General features: G+C 38.1%; 1 protein-coding gene across 2 annotated transcripts in view; it reads right to left on the bottom strand.

Moving 5' to 3' along the window:
• Nucleotides 1-2,995: 2,995 nt before the first annotated feature.
• The window catches only part of SPECC1L (sperm antigen with calponin homology and coiled-coil domains 1 like), a 65,975-nt gene continuing 44,303 nt past the window's right edge, over nucleotides 2,996-24,667 (bottom strand). For both annotated transcript variants that reach the window (XM_065033145.1, XM_065033144.1), the window contains exons 13-16: nucleotides 22,256-22,358; nucleotides 12,394-12,510; nucleotides 12,023-12,082; nucleotides 2,996-10,030 (exon numbers count right to left, since the gene is read on the bottom strand). In XM_065033145.1, coding sequence (XP_064889217.1) covers nucleotides 9,941-10,030; nucleotides 12,023-12,082; nucleotides 12,394-12,510; nucleotides 22,256-22,358 — 370 coding nt within the window. In that variant the 3' untranslated portion in view covers nucleotides 2,996-9,940. The remainder of the gene's footprint in view (nucleotides 10,031-12,022; nucleotides 12,083-12,393; nucleotides 12,511-22,255; nucleotides 22,359-24,667) is intronic.

Below are 24,667 nucleotides of genomic sequence, written 5' to 3' on the forward strand. Positions count from 1 at the left end.
TCCCTTTAGGTTTGTTCTCTGTTGGGATGATCGTCTGCCTGTATTATTGTTAGACCAGCCATTTTCAGGAAAGATTTTTTGGATGGACTGAACACCTAACAGCTCCTGCACTGCTAAGCTGCTGATGCTCAGCACCTCTCAGGATCACACCCTCCAGTTCTGTGGTTTTCAAGAGGCAGCACTGGTTGTGTGTACTGACTTGACTCCATTGCAGCTGATGGACTCCGAATGTGGCCCCACAGAGACACACAGCGTTAACTCAACACGCTGGCATTTTTGTGCTCTGTGGGATATTTATTTTTGAAAAATATGATCCTGTCAACAGCTCAGTGAAGTTGTCTCCAGACTGTTATGTCTCCTTCTCAAGTTTCTTTCATTTTTAAGAGCTTAACTTTTGGGCTTCTGGCATGAGGAAAGAACCTAAAATGGTTTAAGAAAAGGAAGCATAAACAAGGGAGTGAGCCACGCACAGCACTGGAGAGAAGCACAAGTATTTCCTTGCACTATAGAATCAATGTAAATGTCTAAGAGTAAAAATACTGTGATAATGCACTACTGTGTTCAACCCTATTTTCATGATGATACTAAGGAGGTTCCAAAGAACTGAAAATCCTGAGGGGCAAAGAACAGGTACGAAAAATCAACATAATATTTTTCAAACAGAGCATTTCATATACAGAAGTTGAGGTCCACAAAACGTGTTGAGCTAAACCATGGTGATCCAGAGGGCAATGGCAAAGACTAGTAAGACTAGCCTTGCCTTGGATTAGGACTGATGGCATCAGTCCCTTATCTACTTTTATTTTTTTTTAAATCCATAGACAAAATTTTTTCTAAACAGTGATGCATAGGAGATGTTTCAAAGCAACTTTTCTAACGTAAGGGAATCTAATAAAACCCACTTAATTAAACATAAATGATCTTCTAATCTTGAGCTGCCAGGAAGAGCGACACTGATTAGTTCATTTCTCCATTCAAGGTGTTGGTTTGCAGCATCAAGCAGTAATTTTGTGGAAGGTATTGGAGCTTTCCATAACACCATCACTACTTTTTAACCAGTTCAAAGAAATCTGTACCTCACTCAGTCTTCAGTATCGGGGACAAAAAAGAAAACGTATCAGTTTAAGAACACAAATGCTGAACCCAAGGAAAGATAATGCTGGGAAAAAAACAAAAACAACACCAACAAACCACTAGACAAATCACTAAGTGAGGGAGCTGAGAGAGGGTGAATAATGCAAGAGGCACAGAATTCAGAGCTTTGGGTTTTTTAAGGTCTTAAGAGTGGCTACTGGCTATTAATAACTTCCCATCTGGAGAAGGGAGTTAACTTTTTATGATAAGTTAGCGACTCTGTTTCAAAAGAATTTTGTGTGGGAAAAACTTATATCTTCCTGAGTCCCTCTTGTCTGTGCACTTTGTGGAATTACACACAGCTGTTGGCGACACACATGACATAAGCCAACTCTCTTCCATTGATCAAAGCAATTGTGAAACCTTTATGATAAGAATTTTACCTGAATGTTCTGTAATGCTAACCTAGTCCACAGAATTTAACTGCAGAACAGTCAGACCTCCAACATAAGGTTTTGTGATTTAATACAGTGCAGTATTACATTGCTGTTGCTTCTGAGGTTTTTATTGTACTGTTCCACATAGCTGCTGTTTTTCATTACAGTAAGACCTATATAAATATTTAACTTATTATATTAAACTGAAATCACACTTGTGGAACTAGTTTCATGTTTTAAACAAAATTCTCTAGTGAGAGATGGGAAGACAACCCATGAAAAAACTTTGGTTGGGGAATATGATTTCAGTGGATATGGGAAAGCAAAGTTGCAGCCGTACAGACTGCAGGCACCACTGGTTTATCGTACCTTAGGCCTGGCCTGTGTCCCACTCGCTGCTCCTGTCTCGACCTCCGGGCTGCTAATTGCAGGCGTACAAGCCTCTTCTACAACGCTGTCATGCACTTGCTACAGAAAAGAAAAATATCTGTTTTCTGACATGAGTTTACTACACTAAACTCTAAAAACAAGTATTAAACTGAAGATCAATGCTTAAAACCAGGATATAAATCCATTTTGAGAACTAAGAAGAGTTTTCTTAAACAACTCACATTCAGGGAGAATATTTCACCTTAAGAGAGAAGTGAGACATTTTCTTGCAGAACAGTATTACTGAGACAAAGACTTTTCTGGATTGCTGAACAGTCAGAAAATAACATACAAAAATCTAAAAAAAAAATTATGTAAGAAATAGAATTGAAATGCCTATAACAGTGCATTTAAGAACAGCATTTGAAATTAATAGGAGGTCAATCCAAATCTCTGGATGCAATTTATTCCAGAGCACCTGAAATTAAAGCTCTAAACCAGCATTTGAAAACAGTTACCATCCAGGATGATTGAGACCAAATCAGATTTAAGGTGTTCTAGTCTTTATTTTCACCTGGAAATCTTACTTTTAGGCATCTTAAAAATACTCTGAACTGTTCCCAATCCCTCCCCAGCCCAATTCCTTTAGAGTAGAGGGAGCAAGCCAGTACACATTCACGCATTGCCTTACTTGGGTTGTGTTAAGTAACACTTGCATAATTCTAACCCTGCAATGTATTACAGAAGTTGCTTAAATTGAACGTATCCTCTGCAGTTCCTTTCTCTGTTACTCGTATTCAAGACTAGGACAATGCAGGCTAAGCAGATGCCTTAAATATGTACCTCTTATCTAGGGTATTCACAATCTTATCGTTTAAAACCCTTTGGGGGTAGATACCATAAAGTATCTGCTGGTTCCACCAGAAGAGACGTGACTCCCAAAAACTCACGAGGTTATGTGCACGCGAAGCATTCTCATGCACTTCTCATCCATAGCGTATAAACCTCCACAAACTACTACCTGTAACGTTTACTCCTGAAAAATCACAGTGCCAGAAATAGCATTCCTGTATTCCCTTTTGTAGCAGCTTCACTCAAGAAAACATAAACACACATTTTGCTATTTGCAAGCTTTATTTCATGAATAATTAAGAAGAAAACATGGCAACATTGGCAAATGGAAGGCATATATACTAAATACTCATACAGATACATTATGGAGAAAGTAAATGCCCAGATCTTTAGTGGTCCTTGCAAACTAAAAGCATATTGGTCCTCCAAAAGGTTTAGCTTAAAATATGCTTGCTGACCTTCTAAGTTCCAATGATTAACAGCTTGTGCCTTTCAAAACAGAAACAAGGTGAAATACAATTTGAACATACTTCCAAGTTTTCCTTAAACCTGTATTTCTCAGCTCTAACCAGAAGCAAACAAAATGTTGTTTTTCCTCCATGCCTTTTAAACATATAGGCTAATACAGCACTAAGCATCCAAGACGCAAGCACTCCTTGAAACATGTTCAGTTTTATTAAGAACAGGCATATGTAAATATATGTATACACTCATGTATATATGCGTGTGTACATATATACATTTTTGTAAAATGTCTCTATATATGTAAAATGTTTATGTATGTCAATGTGTGTGTAAACCTTTTCAAAGAGTTCTGGAAAGAAAAGAAAAATGCTTGTTGTCTAGAACAAGAATTACTAACCCCATACACATATTGTTTGGTCAGTCTAACAGCTGTTCTGAGGGAGTATAGAACCAATACAAAGCAGAAAAGCCAGAGAGGTGAGAAGAGCTTTCAAGAATCACTGTTTTTTTACATCATCTTTAAAGACCATGGAAAATTAGCTATTTAGGAGATATTAGTACTGGCTGCAGTGTCATCTCAAACAGGGTTAGTCCTTATCCAATATGCTGCCGAGACACCAACGGAATTGTGTTTTTTCACTGAGTCCAAAATTCATCACTTTGTTCTGTCAGTTCTGCCTCACACCTGAACTGAAAGGACCCTCACCCAAGGGCTGGAGGGTACCAATTAATGCCCTTCTGACTTCGATCTGGAGAATTGTCCAATAGTAAAAGGGATCACTGATTCATTTCATACACATCGAACAACTCCTGATCATTACTGACCTAAAGTGAACGTACAGTCTGGAGGCTAGCTAGTCTATGCTTTGTTTAGTAGTGTTATACTTTCTTTCCACTAGATAACACACAGAAATAACATTTCTGCCCCAAAGAAGCCTTCAGATATGCATAAAAGTGCTACTTAAAAACAGTAAAATCAATCTTACAATATACGTAAAACCAAAAGTTTTTAACACACTGAAATGTTGTAAGTCACGGGGATGAATTACTTGAGCACATTACATGGATTTGTATCCTCTTTAGTGAACTGATTCCCAAGTAATCATCCTAATTGAGCACAAGCAATAATTGGAAACCAGTAAAAGTATCCAGAGAAATTTCAACAATGGAACGAAAGAAAAGCCTCTTTCTCCCCATTTGCTGAAATGGAGTTCAGAACCAAAAATCAACTGCTCCATTATTGCAAATGCAGCGTGCTGTCAAAACTGGTCAGTTCACGAACTGTGGAACCAGCACTGCCAACGGCTCCTCTGCAGCAGGAATGTCCACTGGCTTTCTGAACTACCATATAAATACACTAGTTACATGCCATTAAAATAAGACATACATCACTAGAATGAAAATGCACGTAATACGTTGTTATGCTGGGGCACAGTAAGTTTAAAGCCTTGACTTCCCCAAACAACTTGTTCATATTCTAGAACTCTATGCAAAATACAAAAGCCTTAGAAAAGTGCAACAAACTAGCTTCATGACATTTTTCTTTCAGTTTCCATAAATACAATCTCATAAAAAATATTATTAAACAGAAGCATACTTCCCAGGGGAGAACAAACGCACCACATTTCAGCTTTGAGTAAGTGATTTTGGCTAAACTGAAACCCCCTGAAAATAGGGGATTAAAATGAAACCAGCTAAATTACATCGGGCTGCCCACCTTTGCCAAAAGCTGACCCTATCGCTTTGCATCCACAAGTCCTGCTGGGACTGATGGGAACTTTATGTGCAACTCTGTGGCAGACAGGGGCCTAAGGGTAAGGAATACTGCAAGTAAAAGATAAATGTCAGTTGGAAGGAAGTCATCTGGTATTCATAGGTTTACACTGAAGTTTCAGTGTGAGGAAATAATCCTATTAGCACAGAATGAATTAATTTATGGGGGTTAGGATAGCGGCCTTGTCAAACTCAGGTCATGGGGTCTTGCATCCCCAAAAGTGGTAAGCACAAATACATATGGGAAAAAAAATACACTTTAACAGAAATCAGAACTGTACAAACCTTGATTTTTAAAAGTTATTTAGAATTAATTATCAAAAGCATACTTACTACATATTCCAGATGCTTAACATCTTGGCTTTGACAACCACAAAGCATACTACAACTACTACTGAAACCACAGGGAATACAAGAGAAAAAACTCAGCGGAATGGAGGACTGGGAATGCTCAGCAAGCCAGACAGTAATTTAAAACCCATCCACCCACTGTCCTTTGAAAGCAGAAATACTACTAGAGATATCTTTCTAAATAGGGACAATTAAATATATTAAGAGATGTCTACAAGCCCTTAACTCATTTAAGGAGTTGATAACTCGGGGGCAAGCACACCTGATGGACACCATGAGGTGATGCAGCTGTATGGGAGAGCAAAGCGGCTCTAACACATGTACCAACCAGCACATATGATGTTGGGAAAGCCCGGAGCCAGGTCCAGTGCTCGTGGATAACAGCTACACTTCAATGCCACTTTTCGCCAAATCATTTCTCAAACTGGTTACTGAGTATTCGTACACTAATGCTAGCTTAAAGAAAGGAGTTGTGGAAATAAAGCTTGGCAGAACGTGAAAATAAACCAGAAATACTTAACAAGTCAAGGGAAGGATCACAGACAAACTATACAGTTAAATGAGTCTGTACATGAACACCACTATTTAAAAATCCTCTTTCTTAGGCCACCTCAGCAAGATTATTACAACAAGCAAAAAATAGTGTCAAGGTATACAATTGGATTCCTTCCCAGAAGAATTCTGCCCCTTAATAGCTCACTCTCGATGCAGTTAAGCTGGGATTGTATTAGTTGCAAGAGGGAAATAAGAAGTAAAGTCTTGAGTTGAACAGAGTTTTAAAGGCTTAACTCCAGCCTATGCATAGCTTGATGCTAGCCCTCCAAAGGGGGCAGCTTTGGAAGATATTGTCACGTTGCAACTGAAAAACAGACAGCATTCCCAAACCAGTCCCAGGCAGAACACAGAAAGTAAGAAAAATACCCCCCAAGTTCTTCATATCTTCAGCTTCCTAAAGAATCTTGTTTAAAACTAGGCTATAATAACATTTGTACCCTGGACCAAAACTGTACAGAAACAGAGATAATTGAGTAAAAGTAATTTTTGTCAATGCAAAAGATGCAGAATCCAAATGTCTGAAGTGTTGAATGTGGGAAGTGAAAAAATTGATAAAAATTAAACATTGAGATCATTAACAGGAATGAGATGCTAATGAGAATTTTTAATCACGGCTACAACATTCTTAAGGCAGATCCTCAGCAGTTTCAAGCACTGTACTGTGAGCATCATTAGAGCAAGGGGCAAAATCACCTCTCCTCATGCATGGAAAACCAGAGTACGACTGCTGCCAGGGGTATTAATATGAGTTAACACCAGTATGTCAAAGCCAAGTTCATTTAGTTCTGGCAAATCAAAGGGACCCTAAAGCATGATTATAGACTTGACAGAAACACAATCAGTGGAAATATTTTACAATATTGCAGACAAAAAAAAAAAAATCAGAAATGCTACATTTAACTTGAGGAATATATTTCATGCAAAAGAGAAAAAAAAACCCCACCCTTTTAAAACAGAATATGCTGTAATTAAACGCTATATTCTGGATAACCTATCCACAAACACAAACTTAAAAGGAAAAATTTCACTCACAATTTTTCAGAGGCATGAGAATGAGAGATCTTTGTGAGAGCCACTGCCACTCACACCAGAGATCCTAAATTAGTGTTTCTATTTAAATATACAAGACAACCAAATCAAACTGGATCAAATAAAACCAGCTGTAAACCAAATCAAGAGTGATCCATTCTGAAGTCACCTCAGTTCTGTTATTGTTAGATTCTCTGTATCAAAACTTCTCTGACAGAGTTTTCCTGAATAACTAAAATGGAACTTTACCAAAAAAAGAAGGGATGGGAGGGAAAGAAAACCCCAGAATTGTTCATTCAGTTCATTGCTGATGATCTTGCATCAGGATGACAACTAGACAAACCAAAGATACCTCTGGTTCTAAAGGGACCTCTCTGATCCATGGAAGCGTTCTGCGAAAGAAGCCCCAGCAGATGATACAGCTCTGTCTGCACCAATATGTTCAACAGGTCCGTTTGGTTGCCCACCCCACCCCTACAGCACAGGCATTTGCAAGGCACACATTAAAATGCAATAATATAAATTGATGATAAAATATTTGTCCTTTTTGTGGTACATTCAGAAATATTGTCTAGATTAAAAAGGAAAGTAAATCAGCATAAGCTTGCACTTCATATGTACAAAACCCAGGCTGTTTCAGGATTAACTATTAGTAGGAACCAAACAGAACAGTATCATCCACAGCTGGAAGGGCTACGGCTATTCTTCCTCTTGAGAAATTTAACGCTATTTGAAACTTCAGAAAAAACCCATGTTGTAGAGTGCAGCGGGGCATTATGTTTGGTTCAGATCTTCCATTGCTTCATTTCTGCCACTCGGACAGCTGTGCAGCATCTTACATGTAAAGGCTCAGATATATCATTATACAAAAACTTCTTCACGGAGCCTGATATTCCTTTATTGCTAATAAGACTATTCTTACTGAAACTTATTTGAAGAAATGAAGAACATTTTTTTTAAAAAATATACAGGAGAGAAAATTGTATTTCAGGCTTTTATTAAAATCTGTTAATGAAGATTTTTCACTTGAAGCCTCTCTCGTGACAACTGTCTTTAGATTACGTTGGCTCTTTAAATGCACCAATTAATAGGGAGTATCTAGCTACTTTTAGGGTTCTAAATAACTGTGAGAATGTACAAGACACCGCTGCTCTGAAAACTTCTCCAAAGGCCCTCTGCATGGATTAAGAAACAATTTTGCAAACTTTTGTAATTCTCCCAGGCACATATCAATGGAAGTGTATATTTTTAGACAATGCTAGCTGCTAGAGACATGCTGAATTATTACTCTTCACATGGGCTATGTTCTTCAGATGACAGGTTTTTGCATTTGGCAATCATTTTGAGTTAAATCTGTGCTTTTATACAATGACAAAGTTTCAGAGATGCCAAGCATAGTTGCATTCACTGGGTTAACATCTATGACATTCAAACTGTCCTTAACAGTCATAAGAGCATCACAGGAATGGCAGATTAATTTTCTTTATAACAGGGTTACTGTGTTGAAAGAGCATGTGCTTATAAATAGCAGTTGCTATAGAACTCACTTCTAAAGTAGGCTTCTGCTTAATATTAATGAGAGACGTTCAACTGTGGCTTAACTGCTGCTAAGTATTCGGAAAAATAAGAGGCAGAAGCAATGATAGAATGAAGTCTTCCCTTGATTTGACAAACAAGATTAGAACAAACAGCTTATGACAAATGGATATATGAAATTGTTCTGAGCCATTAACATTCTGCATGAGGCCCTGAAGTGCCAGGATGTATCGATTCAATGATCGCTAAGGCACTTAACTTGAACTGTTTTGCCAGAGAACCGTTACATGAATTCAGGTACATTTTAGGAAAATAGAAGTTGAGCAGACTAGAGTTTCTCAATTCCTTGTGACAGTGAGTCACTTCCACGCAATATTCAAGACTACGGGGTGCATACACATGACATCAGTTCCTCCATAGCTCTTGTTACAGAACGCCTCACCTTCTGTCAGTCAGATGAGGATGTGCAAGATCAACGAAAACCACACAGAAAACATGGCAAAGCTGGATTTTCAGACAAACCACTTAATTATTACATCTCACCGAAAATATCTTCTCTGCAGAGGAAATGCTATCCCAGTTCCAAAATTCTACCACAGAAATCCATGATGTTTGCTCGTATTGCTGTAGAGTAAAGCCTGGGGTAGCTGTGCGTGCTATACAGGCAAAGGAGGAAGAGGAGGAAGAACAAGCTGTACAAGGGCTGATTATTGATTCATTTCTGTTATAATGGAAGCACAAGGAGTTTGGACAGATTCCTTGAAGTATAGCGTACCCTGAAAACCAGGAGCTGTATGTGCTAGTCTTTACAATCCATAAGATAAAGTTGGAAGCCACATCACTGTGACAGAGGTAGGCTTATAACGAAGCTTTAGAATGACGAGTTCTTCTGTGCCAAAGTTTTCGAGGTATCAAGAGCACTTTTCCACTCAATTTGTCATTATGGAACAAAAGCTTGTTTTCCTAGAATATTGTGCATATTTTAAAGGAGGGAAAGGGAAAGGCAGTAACTAAATTACCATTAAGAACTCTGCTGTATCGGGGTCATATGCTGTGGGTAGAATATTCAGATTCTGTGGTATCAGAACGCTAGAGAAAGTTCAGTAATACGATGCCATGTTATCCTTTTCCTTCTCAAAGCTTTAGCTGTACATTCAGTCTCTTACATGCTAGAGGATCCATTCATCTCACTCTCCTAGGAAAGAAAGCTTCAGGAAGTCTGGCCGGAAAGGCAGCACATAAGTAGTCCAGGCTCTTTAGGCTACATAATTAACATGAATAGCTTAATAACTTGGGTTATTCCAAGCACTGTGGTAACAAGTTCTTGCTTTTAAACAGTTGTTTCCAGGCTTAGTAGCTGAAGCAATCTGAGGCAATCCAGGATATTGTCACTGAAGCTTGAGGGGACTCAAATGTTGCCAGTTTTCAGTGAAATGGGGATTAGCATTTCAGTAAGTTTTCCATCTGGTAGCCCACGGATCTGTTGAATTATTAGGGTTTCAGGTTTCAAAGTATTTGTAAATGGCTGTAACATACAGCATGACATTCTGCCAGTCTGGACGCTCAGTTCGCACCATTTCATTGATGTCCTGTCACAGAAAACAGATTGGTCAAAATCAGGAATGATAACCTTGTGAGTAATGCGGTAGAGTTTCTAAAAATTCCTGGGAATAGTAAATCTGTAAAGCTTCCACAATTTAAAGTATTGATGAAGAATGCTCTGTTTTCTTCCATACATCCTTATATTACTTACAAAATGTAAACAGCTACGAAAAGCATATCTGTAGACAGGTATTTTGTTGACTTAAGATGGCAAAGCATAATGCTGTGCATACCTGCGTTGTCCCCCACTCAGTACAACTAATATAGTAGTCAAGACTTGAGTGTTCACATTCCCCTACACCAGCCTTGCAAGTCCACGCCATCTACCCTGGTACTGAGTCACAGCATCAAGGCTCAGACAGTAACTGAATCTCAAGTTAAAAATTCCTATCAGGGTGAGAGTCAGCATCAATAAATAATTGAATCTCATTTTACATTTCATGAGACTACTGAACTTTAGATTATCTCTACATATTTTTGTGTAAAGAGGCAAGGAAGAGGCAAGTTTACTGCCAGTTTGAGTACATCCAGGAGACAAAGCAATCGGTTTGTTTCGAATGGAAAGACTGGCTCTCATGTATTTCACAGTAACACTATGCCAGATTGGCTGTGAATAAGCAGGGTAAACAAAGCCTAATCTACCCTTTTCAGCACATGTACAAAGGAAAACATAGTGATGTAGTTTCTAATAGCTTTTGTTTACTGCAAGGGTCTATTTTGTAAGCTTTGGGTCCAGGAAACTGCAGAACTCAAAAAAAGAGAAAGTCATTTTTAAAATTCTCCACATGAAAGCAGCCAAACACTTTCTTATTCAGGGAACAAATAACTTCCCCTTACCTTACCACTACTGTTTACATACACTAGTTTTCACGCCCTTTTCACCCCCTACCTATGAAATATGGACAAGGAAAAAAATTCACAAACACACACATCATACACACTGTGTATGCAGGTGTGTAAATAGATACTAAATCCTTAAGAGGATACAAATTGCATTTGGAAGGTTTAATTCCATTCAATTTGTCTTTTTAGAGTACCTGTAATAAAGAAAGGACAGGCAGCAAGCATTTAGATTAAAGCTGAATTATGTAAGAATTCCTGTAGTTATTTTCCACAATCTAGTTCCTACATGAGCACTTGGTAAGAAACTTCCATGTTTCAAATCACTGACAAAGTCAGGGTACTAAAGCCCAACTGCCATTGCCAGCAAATACGATGCTGGGGCAGGGGGCAAAGGGGGCCCTTTTCCAGGTCCCTTCCAATCCCTAACATTCTGTGATTCTGTGAAATACTATACAATTGAAAACTAATTCTTTTAAACTAAAATTTGTATAAAAAAGCTTATAAACAAGAAATTAAAAAACCCTTTCAATTATTTACTATGATGACAAATTAAAAGTCTAAACTTAAGAGTTAAAATCTTGACTCTCATGTTACACTAAGCAAAAAAAAAAATTACATATCCTGATTTGTACCCCTAGATTAAAAACAAACAACAAACAAATAATTTGTAACTAGGTCAGAGACAGGAAAGAATGAATAAATTCTTCAAGATTTTATCACATAACTACTAAAGTTATTCTCAAATCCATTGCCTTTACTATTATTCCTTATGGTATTGAGAGGTAGTTTTGGTGAATCTTGGTTTTATGGCTGAAGAGTTTACCTGCTCTAGGCTATCACGCTGTTGCCTTTGCCGCAGCAGCTGGAGTACAGGTCTGTATCTCAGTCACTATTTAATGCAAAAAATATGCAAGCTTAAGTTGTCAACAACGGTGGGTTTATTAAACAAAGCACTGAGGTAAGGAATATAATTTCTGCTTTCCTGTCAAGTATGATTCAGGGGCAATAACCTCTAGCTGAGCTCATCTACTGCTATTTTGAAGTATGAAGCATCAAAACCTTCCAAAAGTACAAAAAAGAATAATTTGATTTTTATAAATGGGACATAATTCATTCAGTGTGCATTTGAAACTTACCAGAGTAGATTTGATGCCGACACTTTCAGCTGCCTGAAAAGCCAAAGTGAAGTTTCTTCTCTGTGTGAGATATAAAAACATGTTGGAATCCAAGGAAATACTACTTCAAACATAATAAAATGGTGTTAAGAATGTTCATAGTAATGCTGCTACTTTTGCTTCAGATGGAGTCTATAATTTAACCATGGTAATTTAAAAAGAGCCATAGGAATGAACACGTCCTGTTATCATCTAAAGTAGTTTGAAGTGTTCCAATTATGATTCCTAGTAATATTGGGTTTTTTAGAACTCCAATTTGTCCATTCTTCTTTATTAACCCATATTAACTATACAGTCTCACAGGCCCAGTAATGGAATTTTTAATGTCGTACCTTGTCCTGGCTGTTTAGCTCTTGATAGGGAATATGTGCTGGGAGGTAAGTATGGAGGACTGCGCAGAAAGCCAAGCCATCATTCCAGCTACTGCTGAAGTTTGTTATGTCGATATTCTTGAAGGGAAAAAAATATAAACAATATTAAAATCAATCTAACAAGTATTGGTTCTACCAATCCACCAATACTCATGGTTTTGTTAATATCTTTGAAGAAATCAGCAGAGAAAGCAAACAGCCTAATACTAAAGTCCTGTGGTAAGAAACCAAAATCCACTACTGCAGAGAACAACCAAAAAGATTAGTGATAAGAAAGTTATCTTGTATATTAATTCCAGGTAATATCAAGCTGCTCACCCCTCCAAGTGCAAAATGTAGCAAACAAGGTAGAGATGTATGCCTAAAATCCTTGAAGCAGACTATCTGGCAGTATCTCTGTCAATTTAAGATTTTACTTTTCTGTTTCTACCACATTAATATCCAGATAAAATTTCTAAGAGATGAGGACAAATATTTACTCTTCTAAACAAACAATTTCTGTGCAGAAACTTATGCGAACAAGATCACAAAGAAAAATTAAGTTTCAGTTGGAAATAAAGAGGTTCCAACAGATTTAACACTGACAGTGGCAGGGAATCATCGTCTTTGGGATTGGAACTGAAATTGAAGAATGCAGTCTTGTGCTCTTGATCTTTTAGTTCCAGTGGGAAACAGAGGGGCACTGGTAAACACATCTCCTGAGACTGTACGGAGTACTGCAAAAAGAGTCAGCCCAGTCCAAAAGGGTGATGAACAAGATGCCTCAGTGACCTTCTAAGTGACTGTATCCTTGGCTGTTGGCAGTCAAACAATGGTAAAGCGGCTAAGTGGATAGCAGTCAGTTTAAACTTTAATTAAGAAACAACCAGTAACAACAACTCGCAGTTTATCTTCTAGACCTTTATGGAGAAATACAAATATGCTTTAACATCTAACTCACTGAACTGGGCTTAAACAGAAGTTAACCAGCTTCCCTGCTTAGTTTTTCAAATTTTAATGTAGCAGGAACTGTAAGCTCCAAACACAGAGTCGCAGAAACACAATCACACATGTCAAACTTTCACCTGACAGCAATGGAATAGTCGTCACCCGTCTTTGATAAGACACTAAAACTCCACCAGGAATCAGCGTTACTGCGCCCGACAGTCTGAGAACGAAGGCAGTTGTATTTCTTGTCAAATGAATTATTTGGATTACAAATGGAAAACAACTGCAATCCCCTCCAACAGAGGAGAGAAAAAACAAACCAAAAAAACCCAAACAAAACTAAAGGCAATTTCTAGAAGAATGTGAGGGAAATCTCCATTTCCTGCTCAGCTTTAGCACTTTTTACACAAAGTCCACCAAAAGCAGGTTCAAGCTGGGGTGACGTAAGAGTACGTGCTGTGGCTCACAGTGCCCGGGCGGTGGGCTGAGCCTCCCAGACGGAAACGGCATTGTTGGAGACCCCAGTCTGTGGGAACATGCTCCTCACACGGCTTCCTCGAGCCACGGGGTGGGAAAATTTGAAAGAAAAAAAAAAGAAAGAAGCTCTCCCTCCTTTCTCCTCAAGAGACAGGAAATTGGATTTAAATTAATGCTTGGTTAAAACTTTTCCAATGTTACTTAAATCAGGCAAACAAATGCAACACACAGTACAAGGCTTTAAAGAAAAAAATATCAGATTGTTAAAGCAAATAAATTCCTACTTCTGTCTGTTTACAAAGTTACTTTTTGAAAAGCTCTTCCCCCTACCCTGTAACCACTAATGTCTCAGATCACATCCGTATCAAGAAGACGGATAAAGACAGAGAAAGGGGCTTTTTATTGTCACAGTCATCTGTAGCAAGCTAGTTATAAAAAACAAATGTGAATGATCATTTTTGCTTTGTTACACAATCTACGGAGGGAGGAAAACTCTGTCCTGGTTTTCACGCCTTGGCTGAAATATCCTCCCCCTTCCCCAGGATGGCCGAGTGATGTGGGAAAGGGAGGAGGGAAGCCGTACACTGGCATTGTCACAGTTCAGTTAAACACGGGTCTGCTCAGACGTACATGCGTGCATCAAGACAAACTATTAAAAAAAATACCATACTAGTTAAAGCTACTGAAGAGCAGTAGCAAATTTTTAAGGATAGATATGGCATCCTTGATTAAAGTAAGGATGAATGCTGACACATTGCTGAACCTGACTAATGGTTTCTAACACATCGGTGTTCAACCTAGTGACTTAATGCTGGTTGTAATTTCAATAAGTACCTATTGAATTTGTATTATTGCAAAATATACTCTATTTACTATAGGAGTCCGCTAAAGCCAGTCACTGTACAAATAACAAAGTTTGATAGCACCTTGCTTCACAGAGCTTAAAATGTCTTTTTTCTCTCCCACATTGCTCTACAAATTTCATAGGAAGCACAGCAATACTTGAAAATTTAAGAGTTTGAGCCTAAATAGCAGCATCGCTGAAGCACAGATGAGCTCTCAGTGCTGAAGCAGCCTTCAGAGTCAGAACGGTAGCGTATATTAGAAATGGGGGAGCACAGAGAAATGAGAAACAAACAATGGAATACTTATAAAGCAATGAGCTAGAATAATAGTCTTTAAAACAGTCAGGATGGACAGCAAGCAAGAACACACCCATCAAAACCGGAAAATAGGATGCTGCAGTGATGTGTATGAACCTCAGAACCTACACCTGAGGCTTGATCCTGTGGACAAAAAAGGAAGACTTGTGCCCAGAATACATGAAGAAAGGAAGTGCAAGGTATCAAAACAGTCTGGATGCACTAGAAACCAGACCGATAGAACAAGTGGGGCTGAAGACAGAACTCTCTACATGAGGTAAAAGCCAGAAGTGTCGGCCTCCAAAACCTAGAGACATTTTTCATAGGTTTGTAAGTGTATTCCCTCGCCCCAACACGTAAGCAAGAAAAACAGTTGTGCTCAAAACAGTAAATTAAACTAAACCAAAGGAAAGTCATCTTCCCTTCAACATTAGTATAAACTAAAATTTTCACTTTACATATTAGTAGCATCCACAGAATGTTGAATTTTGAATGCAAATATTGGAAAAAAGGGCCACTTAAAAGAGTTCACCTACAAGTTTGGTTGGTTCCAAAAAAGAACTTGGAATACCCCATTATTCTAAATCTTCCTGCAGGGTCCAGCTTTTATTATTAAGACAACAAACAGAAAACAAACCCATCATCCAAGAATTTTAATGTATTCAGAGAAGCTGAATTAAATACAACGGAAGGAAACAATTAAAAGGGACTGGTTTCTGTTTCCAATTGCTCTGATCATTATGAATTATTATTACCTCTCAGACGGCAAAAGTATAATATCGGCCAGACAATAAAAAACAAATCTAGAAACTGGACGGATTGTCATTTAAATTGAAAATTTAATTTTTTATGTAGGGCTTTGAGCACATAACTGGCACATTTAAATACAGCACAATTTTATTTCCCAAATGCTTTTAACTACTTGCGGTTTTTTGAAAAAGCTTGGTCAGTATAATGAAATCAATCTTGCATTAAGCTCTTATTTCTCAAAGAACTGACGGTAAACAGAACACGAGCCTAAAATCTCTGATATTATTTCTTCTTTGTTACTGCTTTTATTAAGTAATTGGCTCTATTAAGAGAATTCTGCTGGAATCTAATGCAAAATTTTTCTTCAAGCCATTTCAGACCACAAAGTATCAAAGTAAATGAAGGGCATACTTTCAGATAAATTGTAGAATAGGCCTTTCTAGAGACAGGTGAACTAGGAGGAGATTTGTCAGTCCTTGCCTACTGCTGTTCAATACTTTGGATGGGAGCGAAGTCACCTCAAGTATTTGGGAGAGATTTTTTTTAAGAAAGGCAAATCTAACAAAAGGAGTTAATCCACAGGCTGCTGTCATCAAAAACCAAAAAACCAACCCAGGAATAATAATTAAAAAAAAGCTAAAAATTGGTAAGAATTTTCTAGAGACAGAGTGTAAGAATGTAATGTTTTACAGAATCAAGCAGAACAAATTCTATAGTCCATTCTACAGCCATGACAAAGAGGGGAAAAAAAGATGGTAGGGGAACACCCTGGGGGATCCACAACCCAAAAGCATTTCAAGCATGACTCAAACTCCTATTAAGCTGCAAAGTGCAGAGCAGGAGCAGTTACCACAAAACGAGTATTCCCTTGCCGCTCACACAGAAAAAAAAGAGTAAGAAGATTCTTCCTGAAACAAGGTGGAAATGTAATAGGAACATAACGATCCATCAGCTGAGGCTGAAATACAATAGCAGTTAACCAGTAAATGCACTGGATTTGAGCATGAATCAGAAGGGTACCCTTGCAGTAAAGAAGGCAAACTGTATCTGGAGCTGCATCCCTGGGGATGCAGCCAGCAGAATGATTCGTACACCCTGCTGGGCCCTTGCCAGTCTATGCGTGGAATACAGTATAGAGCTTTGGTCCTCCAAGTTCAAAATAGTCATTGAAGAATAAAAAAGGGTCCAGCAGAGTTCCCAAGATGTTTAGAGAACTTGACACAAGAAGAAAGTTTGAATGCAGTTGGTTTACTTCGGCCTAAAGAAGCTCCAGGAGAGATGTAATCAGAGTCTTCCAATGCCTAAGAAGCAGTTATAGAGAAGGTGGAGGTAATTTCCTCACAAGGACACACGGTGACAGGACAAGATGCAACAGGAATAATTTCCTTCCAGGGAAATTCTGTCTGGATATAAGAAGAAAAGTCTTAACCATGAAACAATTCAGGATTGGAAGAGGTTGCCCAGAGAAGTGGAGGAATCTCTCTCACTAGAAACGTTCAGGGCTGCTTGACAGGGCTCTGCAAACACCAGTCTAAGGTCTCTCCCAAACTTTTCTAGAATTCACAATTTTAAAGTGTTCTTAACCAGTGTAGTGCTAATTTTGAAACTGTCTCCTACTACTTTTTGCAATAATGCTAAATTAACTGAGAGTGTTCTGTAGTCAGTGAAAATACCTTCTTTTATAAAGCAAGAAACAGATATTAACCATTACAACCCAGTGATTCAACTATCTCCCCTCCCACCCCGAAAACTCCACAGCTAAAAAATCCCACACACACACATACACAAAAACACTATAGAAAACAATGGTTTCTGATTTATAGTTACAAACTATGAAGGAAGTTATTTTAACTATCTCTTCAGTGGACATATCCACAGCTGTCTCCTATCCCCCTGAGTTATGGATATCGCAGTTGCAGCAGAGGAGCCTTCTGCATAGCAACTATTTCTCCATCCCTTGCTCTGCACAGGGAGGAGAGGTTCCCACATCCTAACTCAGTTTGGCTCACAAATGAGAGAGAACATGGAGAAAATAAAAACATGCGTCTGTGTCTCTGATGTATTAGTTAATGACCTAAGTGGGCTGAGAAAGGAAATGCATTAATATGATTCTGTACTATAATATATTGAACCATTACAACAAGATTTGAGGGTTAAGTGTACAGACCTTGGCAGGCTTCTTCCCATGGCAGAAATCTACTATTAAAAAGCTTTTAAAGACACAACACACACATAAGAGTATCCATTAAAAACAATCAGAAAGGTAAACTAAAAAAATAACTGTTATCCACACACTGAATCAGGACTCACAGATTCTCAAATCATGGATTAAAGCTGAGATTATTGGTCCTTCTGGCAGTAGGTGAGAAAGAAAAAAGTAGCTCCAGAAAAGACTGAGCAGCAGTCCCAACTACTGCCTCTTTAATCCCAGCTTCCAAAAAGGCAGTAAATGGCAAATATAAACTACCAACTCCCTTAAATATTGACTGTTCATATTTATTTCCCTATGAAAGACTTATTACTTTTCAGTTTTGGCACAAAAAAAAACAACATAAAAGGAGTAGTCATTCTGAGAAAAAGAACAATAATAGCTTCAGCCATTAACATTTGAAGCACTTACAGAGATACAGACAGTTTCATAATTTATTCTAATTTTTTTCATAATTAAGTCTAACAAGTTGACATTTCTCTTGTATCAGAATCCAATCCAAACAGAAAAAGGAAGCTTGTCCTTCCTTAACTCAACAATTTTTGGCTAATGCATCACAGCTTGAACCAAGGAGAGCAATGTCTTGGCAGCCTGACTACTCTGATGAATCAAGCAGCCAGCACCAGGGAACGTATCCACACCCTGGAATCACTATGGAACACAGGCTTGCATAAGCACACAATTTTGCCATCATTTGTGCTTTTTTCTTTAAAATAAAATCACTATAATACCTTGAGTAGAATATGAACTAGCTTAGTGTTGAAAAAGACGTGTATATAAGAACAGGTGGAAAAGAAACAACCTGAATCATCTTTTACCTTTGGCGTTGTTATTCTACACTTACTACTTGGGTACAAATGAAAGCATTGCTTGATTTCAAGGTGCATTCAGTACACACACATTCATCTTCAAACACCCTGCTCATCCGCTAAAAAAACTGTATTGTTTATTGCTGACATGCAGATGTGTTTTACATTTTTTGTAAGACATGTAGCTTTGATCTGTATAGGAGGTAAAAATTAGATGGTCTTTCCAAAAAAACCAGCATTGCATGAATTAGAGGACAAGAACTACCAGGCCACATTAAGGAGGTCTTCCAGTGTGTCTGTAATTAGGAAGCATGAGAAGCTTAAAGAAAGGTTAAAAAAGCCCCAGTTTGTTCCTGTTGCTATCTTGTGACAATTGCTTTTTTGGTTTCAGACTTCTGGAAATGAGTTACCTCTCATAATGCTGACAAAAATGGAAAATAAATTGAAATATTGCTGTAGATAAGAAAGGGTAAGGATGTGTGTATCCTGTTTATTGGTCCCCTTCTTAACACGAAACATGCATGCTCACATCCTTTTTTGGACTTTTATTAGTTGTGTACTCAAAACGAAAGTAGCTGTGCTCCAGCGAGGGTAAATGCTCCATGACAGCTGGATGGGATTACATTATGCTTTGAAGATATCTGGAATTTATGACAGTTTTATGACACTGCACATATTTTAGAGGAGCCAGGAGGATTCTCTTCCCTCTGGAAAACGCAGCACTTGGCACTGTATTTTGAATCACTATTTCAGAACCCAAGCAAAGCTAACACATGACCAAATTTCAAGTATTTTTGTGCCTGTTCGTCTGAAAACTAATGGTGGTTTGCTCCTCCTTTATCTAAATTCTTAAAAACCCACCCTTATCTTAAGAGAGCAACTCTTCTCTTTCATGGCTTAGAGATCTGTTCAGCTTTGAATATAATTAAACTCAGCAACTTAGCGAGTGCAATACTGTCTAGACTGAACAGGCTCTAGATGAAAGTTAATAGAGAACCTGTCTGTTGTTAGTTCTGCAATGACCTTCTGCAGATCACCGTTCTCCAAACCTAAGCTTCAAGGAGAAATTCTGCTTGCAAACAACATTCACAGAATCACAGAATGTTAGGGATTGGAAGGGACCTCGAAAGCTCATCCAGGCTCATCCTGGCCACAAGGGCCCAGTGCTGGCTCACGGTCACCCTGCTGTCCACCAGGACCCCCAGGTCCCTTTCCCCTACGCTGCTCTCTAATAGGTCATTCCCCAACTTATACCGGAACCTGGGCTTGTTCCTACCCAGATGCAAGACTCTACATTTGCCCTTGTTATCTTTCATTACATTTTTCCCTGCCCAACTCTCCAGCCTGCCCAGGTCTCTGGATGGCAGCACAGCCTTCTGGCGTGTCAGCCACTCCGCCCAGCTTCATGTCATCAGCAACGTGCATATTAAAACCAACAATATAATAAGAGAAAAAGCCAGTTTCTCTTATTTTCATTGGCTATTTTAACCTTATTTTTATTGAGGTACTCTTCAAAATATATTAGATTTGAAACACAGTTAAAATATTTAACAACTACATTTCCACAGATCTATTCGTTTATTCCCTTTTAAATTTGATTGAATAATGAAAACTGCATAATGAAGTAATTTATTATTTTTTAACAGGGTTAGGTATTACCTTGTTTATCAAAAGGCATTCATGAAAGAACAAGTCTTAAGATAGCTTTAAAAATTCTGCTATGAGGAACCATGTACTTGTAGAAATCATAATGATGGGAAATGCTGGGGATAAAAGGGAATGCGGCAGAGTATAAAACACCAGGAAGAGCTGGAGGCAAGAAAAGGTACCCTGTCAATATTTGGGTGACAAGGAAAGAGAGCTAGAGCACCTAAGTAGAATGACTGAGGAAGGGAAATGTTCATTATTCTGATGCATTCTTACTGCTTGTCAGGTTTGAATCCATGTAGTTTTAAAGTAATATTAAACCTAAGCAAAGCTTCAATTAAAAAAAGAGATCCTTATCTGGTATGGATAACATTGTTGAGATGCCCAATGAACACAATGCTAGGTATGTTTAAAACATTAGAACTCTGCCAGCACAGTGTTCAACTAGAACTGAATTTCAGAGGATACTGAAAATAATCAAATTCTGCACAACAAATAAATGAAAAATGAGTGTCCCTAAAGCAAAAGACTTTCTTCTCCAAAAATTACACATAACCTCCTGATATTATCTTACTCTTTCAAAAGAAGGCATGCATTGGTTCTACAGATGCTATATGCTGTGGTTTCTCAATAGCAGCACAAGAGAAACAGTGCAGTTGTCGAAGCAAGTACAGTAAATCTCAAAACCTATTCTTCTACTAGTGTTTCTAAAACTCAAGCAATTATAAACAGCAATCTATAGAAACAAAAACATGCTCTTGCATATGCACACAACTATAGAATGAGAAGTTTGGAATATTTTCTATTACTTTTCCTAACCAGATAAGGAAGCTGTCAAATTCATCCTTCATTTCAAGACAATATGGGAAAATATTTTTGCATTCAGTTTTAGAGGATTTATAAAGAAATATAACATCCTGCCTTTTTTTAAAATGTGGGGAAGGAGAACGGCTCTTTCAACAAAGCAGCTTATCCTCAGAAATAGCAGTTTCATACTAGACGTGCCACAGGAAGAGGGGGAGGGCTTGTATCACAAGCCTGTCCATTGTACTGAGAGACGACTTTTCCTATGGATGGGTGACCATCCTGTTATGCGGTTCTCAACTTCCTCCTGCATTGTGAGTCTCAAGTCATGGAAAGAGTAAAGTTCTTAAACTGAGGATTGTGTTGGGAACTCCAAACACTTTCAATACAAGTTAACCAAACAAATACATCATGGTCAGACTATTAACATCCTGGTTTAGTTTGCTGAAGCCACTATTCTTCTGAAAAAATAATGTAATCAGAACTGTGGATAGTTATCTTGTTAGTTCTTCTGGCTTCTGATAGCATTTGGGCTAACTGAAAAAAGCAGTCTAGAACTGCAGTAGAAAGCCAAGTTCAAAATGCAAGACAATGCAACCTTCACAAAATGAACTGTCCCTAAATAGGGACTAAATGGGAGCACATTGAAAGATGAAAAAAACCTACACTAATTACCTATTTAAAAAAAAAAATCTCTGAAATCTGAGAAATTGTTCTCTAACTGCATTGGTGAAACATTACTTTAAACCTTAGGCTGCTAAAGTTTCAGTTACAATTTCAAAAGCGCAATCTGTAAAAGGCTGTGTTTAAGTGCCTCCACAGGAGGTCAGCTGCCCCCTTAAGAGAAAAGCTATTATCAACATGGAGCAAAGTGACTAAAGAGCTATTAATGTTAGTTAGGTTAGGACTCGTAGCATGTGTTCCAAGAAGAGAGTACAGTACATACCAGTGCCATTGCAATCTATGCAGTCAAGTGTGGAGCAGCCTGGTTTATGCCATTGGCAGATTCTAACGTGTTGTGGCTCCAAGTACGCTACGTTAACCAGCTCTACAGTTACCTGATAGCCTTCTGTTTTTTTCTGGCACCACTTCAGCAAGGCGTTTCTCTTGGATCCTCCATATTCTCTTGCTAGGGCAGACAAGGGATCTTTCCTCTCTTCCCTAGGAACAAGAAAGAAGTGCAACTTAGAGCTTGTAGGGTATCTTTTGCAACAGAAATATATGTTGTAAAAGCTTAAAAAGAAGGACAAATTATTGTCACGGTGAAACAGCAGGGTACAGCACTACTGACTGAAAAAACAGAATACATGGAAATACCTGCAGAGACTTAAAGTTATTTTGGAGTAATTCTTTCATGAGCAAATAATCCTTCTTTGTCCTTTAGACGTTTTTCCCCAGGTCTTTCAACCTCAATGGTACTTTTTCTAAGAGTTCAGAATCTTAAACTCACAACATAAGTTCCAGCTTGAACCATTAAGCTAACTCAAGTGACTTTATTTTGTATTTAGAAAGAGAATAAACTGATGTTATCTCTTTTGCATCTCATGGCTGATTACAAATGTCACCTTGAAACAACAACTTTTCGTATTAGCAGCATGGCATTAATAACAGAACATTTACCTGACATGTGGAGTTCTCCAAAATGAGGGTGGAGACCTAACTCAGCTGATCTGCCATTTGATATACGGGCACAATAAAAGCTATCAACGAATTTCACTTCCAGTCTGTCAGGTAATCTTAAGTGGGTTTTTTTATTTAAAAAAAGATCAGGGAAGAAAAGAATGATCATAACCAGGTTGGCCATTTTTTCACAAGCTTTACATTACAAGCATCTCTTTACCAGGCTTCAGAAATGAGTGCTTAGACTAAAAAAATATATATTATAGAGGTTAATACTGTTGTACTGGCCTAGTTACAGCATTCAGTATTTCTATAGATATTCCAGTGAACAGTCTTAGACAAAAAGCCTGGTTATTACACCATTATGGAGCTTAGTTACTAGAGGTGAAGTGTGCCAGCAGTTGTTCTTATTTTAAATAATTTCTATTTGGAAAATGAAGGTAAGCTATCAGTGAATCCATACTGCAAAGCTTTCCACATTTGCCATTTTTAAAAGAGCTCTAAGAAGATGTAAGCAAGATTCTCATAACATCCACAAAGATGTTATATACCCTAAGATACTCCTTTTGGATATATCCGAAAAGACACAGAGAGCGTATACATTCATTCTCAAATCTTAACTCTTTGTTCCTTATAACCCATGTGGTGACTGGAAAGAGGGCTGGAATGTGGAAATACATAGTGTTTTCAGGGGATTCTCTGCTGATTTACAGGTAGCAATTCTGCAGGTCCTGCTAGGGGAAAAGAAAGCATTCAGAGAATGTGGATGTCTTCAGGCATGTGTGCTACCAACAGAACACCAGAGACTGTTCCATGTATCACCGTCTGTCATTCAACACATAAAAGAACATGTGCCAACATACAATGAAATGTTCTAAGGCACTAATCTCAAGTGTATGTGCTGCAATTTGCTTGGCCAGTCTTCACTGAAATACAGATGGCAAGATCTCAAAATTGCTTAGAAAGACAGTATTTGAAACATCCATGAAAATATATGGACAGCAGAACAATAAACAGGAAGCAGTAAGTGCTTTTCAGCATGAAGACAGCAGTATAAGCCTTCAAACCTAACTGCTAATCTCAGAGATTTAACACAAGGAAGTTGCTAATTGTGTATTTTAAACATGAAATAAATTATCCAAATAGGTTGCTGGATCTAAACTATGCCCAAAAGATCACAGGTACCACACCGCCAGAATGACGCTTCAAGAAATTCTGTACTTCACTTCTTAGAGTTCAGTTCAGTACATATTTCAACAAACCGAACTGGTGATTGAAATAAATAACAACGAAATAGCGTATTTAATCTACAAAAAAGATTATGCAACACTATGAGAACTTGATAACAAAGACTTGGGACAATATACAACAACTCAAATTAAAAGCTCCCTCTCTTTATGCTAAACATACTGTTTAGCCATGAGGGTGCTGTACAGACTGTTCTCAAATTCCAGTAAGAGCACATGGTTTATATCAGGTTCTCACAGTTATGAAAACATTGCTGAAGAAACTAAATTAGTGTAAGTTGTATGGAGACAATGAGAAATGGTTTGACATATAAATCTTACAAGTTAGTAAATTAGGTCAACTGTATTCCAAATCAAAGAGCCAATGAAGTTTCAACTAAAACAGGGAATAGTAAACTGCAAGTATTTGTTGTATTGAACTACAGCAGTAACTGTTTATTTTACAACAACTTTCAGAAAAGGGTAGGAGAATAAAAAAGAAACCTGATGAGATAACAAACCGAAGTCCCGCAACGACATGCTGAGGACGTCTCTAAAGAGCGTGCTCATCACCGCACAGCCACTGCTGCGGGTTCCACTGCTGAGGCTTCTTGTCGTGCTTAG

Source organism: Columba livia, chromosome 17, assembly GCF_036013475.1.
Source record: "Columba livia isolate bColLiv1 breed racing homer chromosome 17, bColLiv1.pat.W.v2, whole genome shotgun sequence".
Lineage (NCBI taxonomy): Eukaryota > Metazoa > Chordata > Aves > Columbiformes > Columbidae > Columba > Columba livia.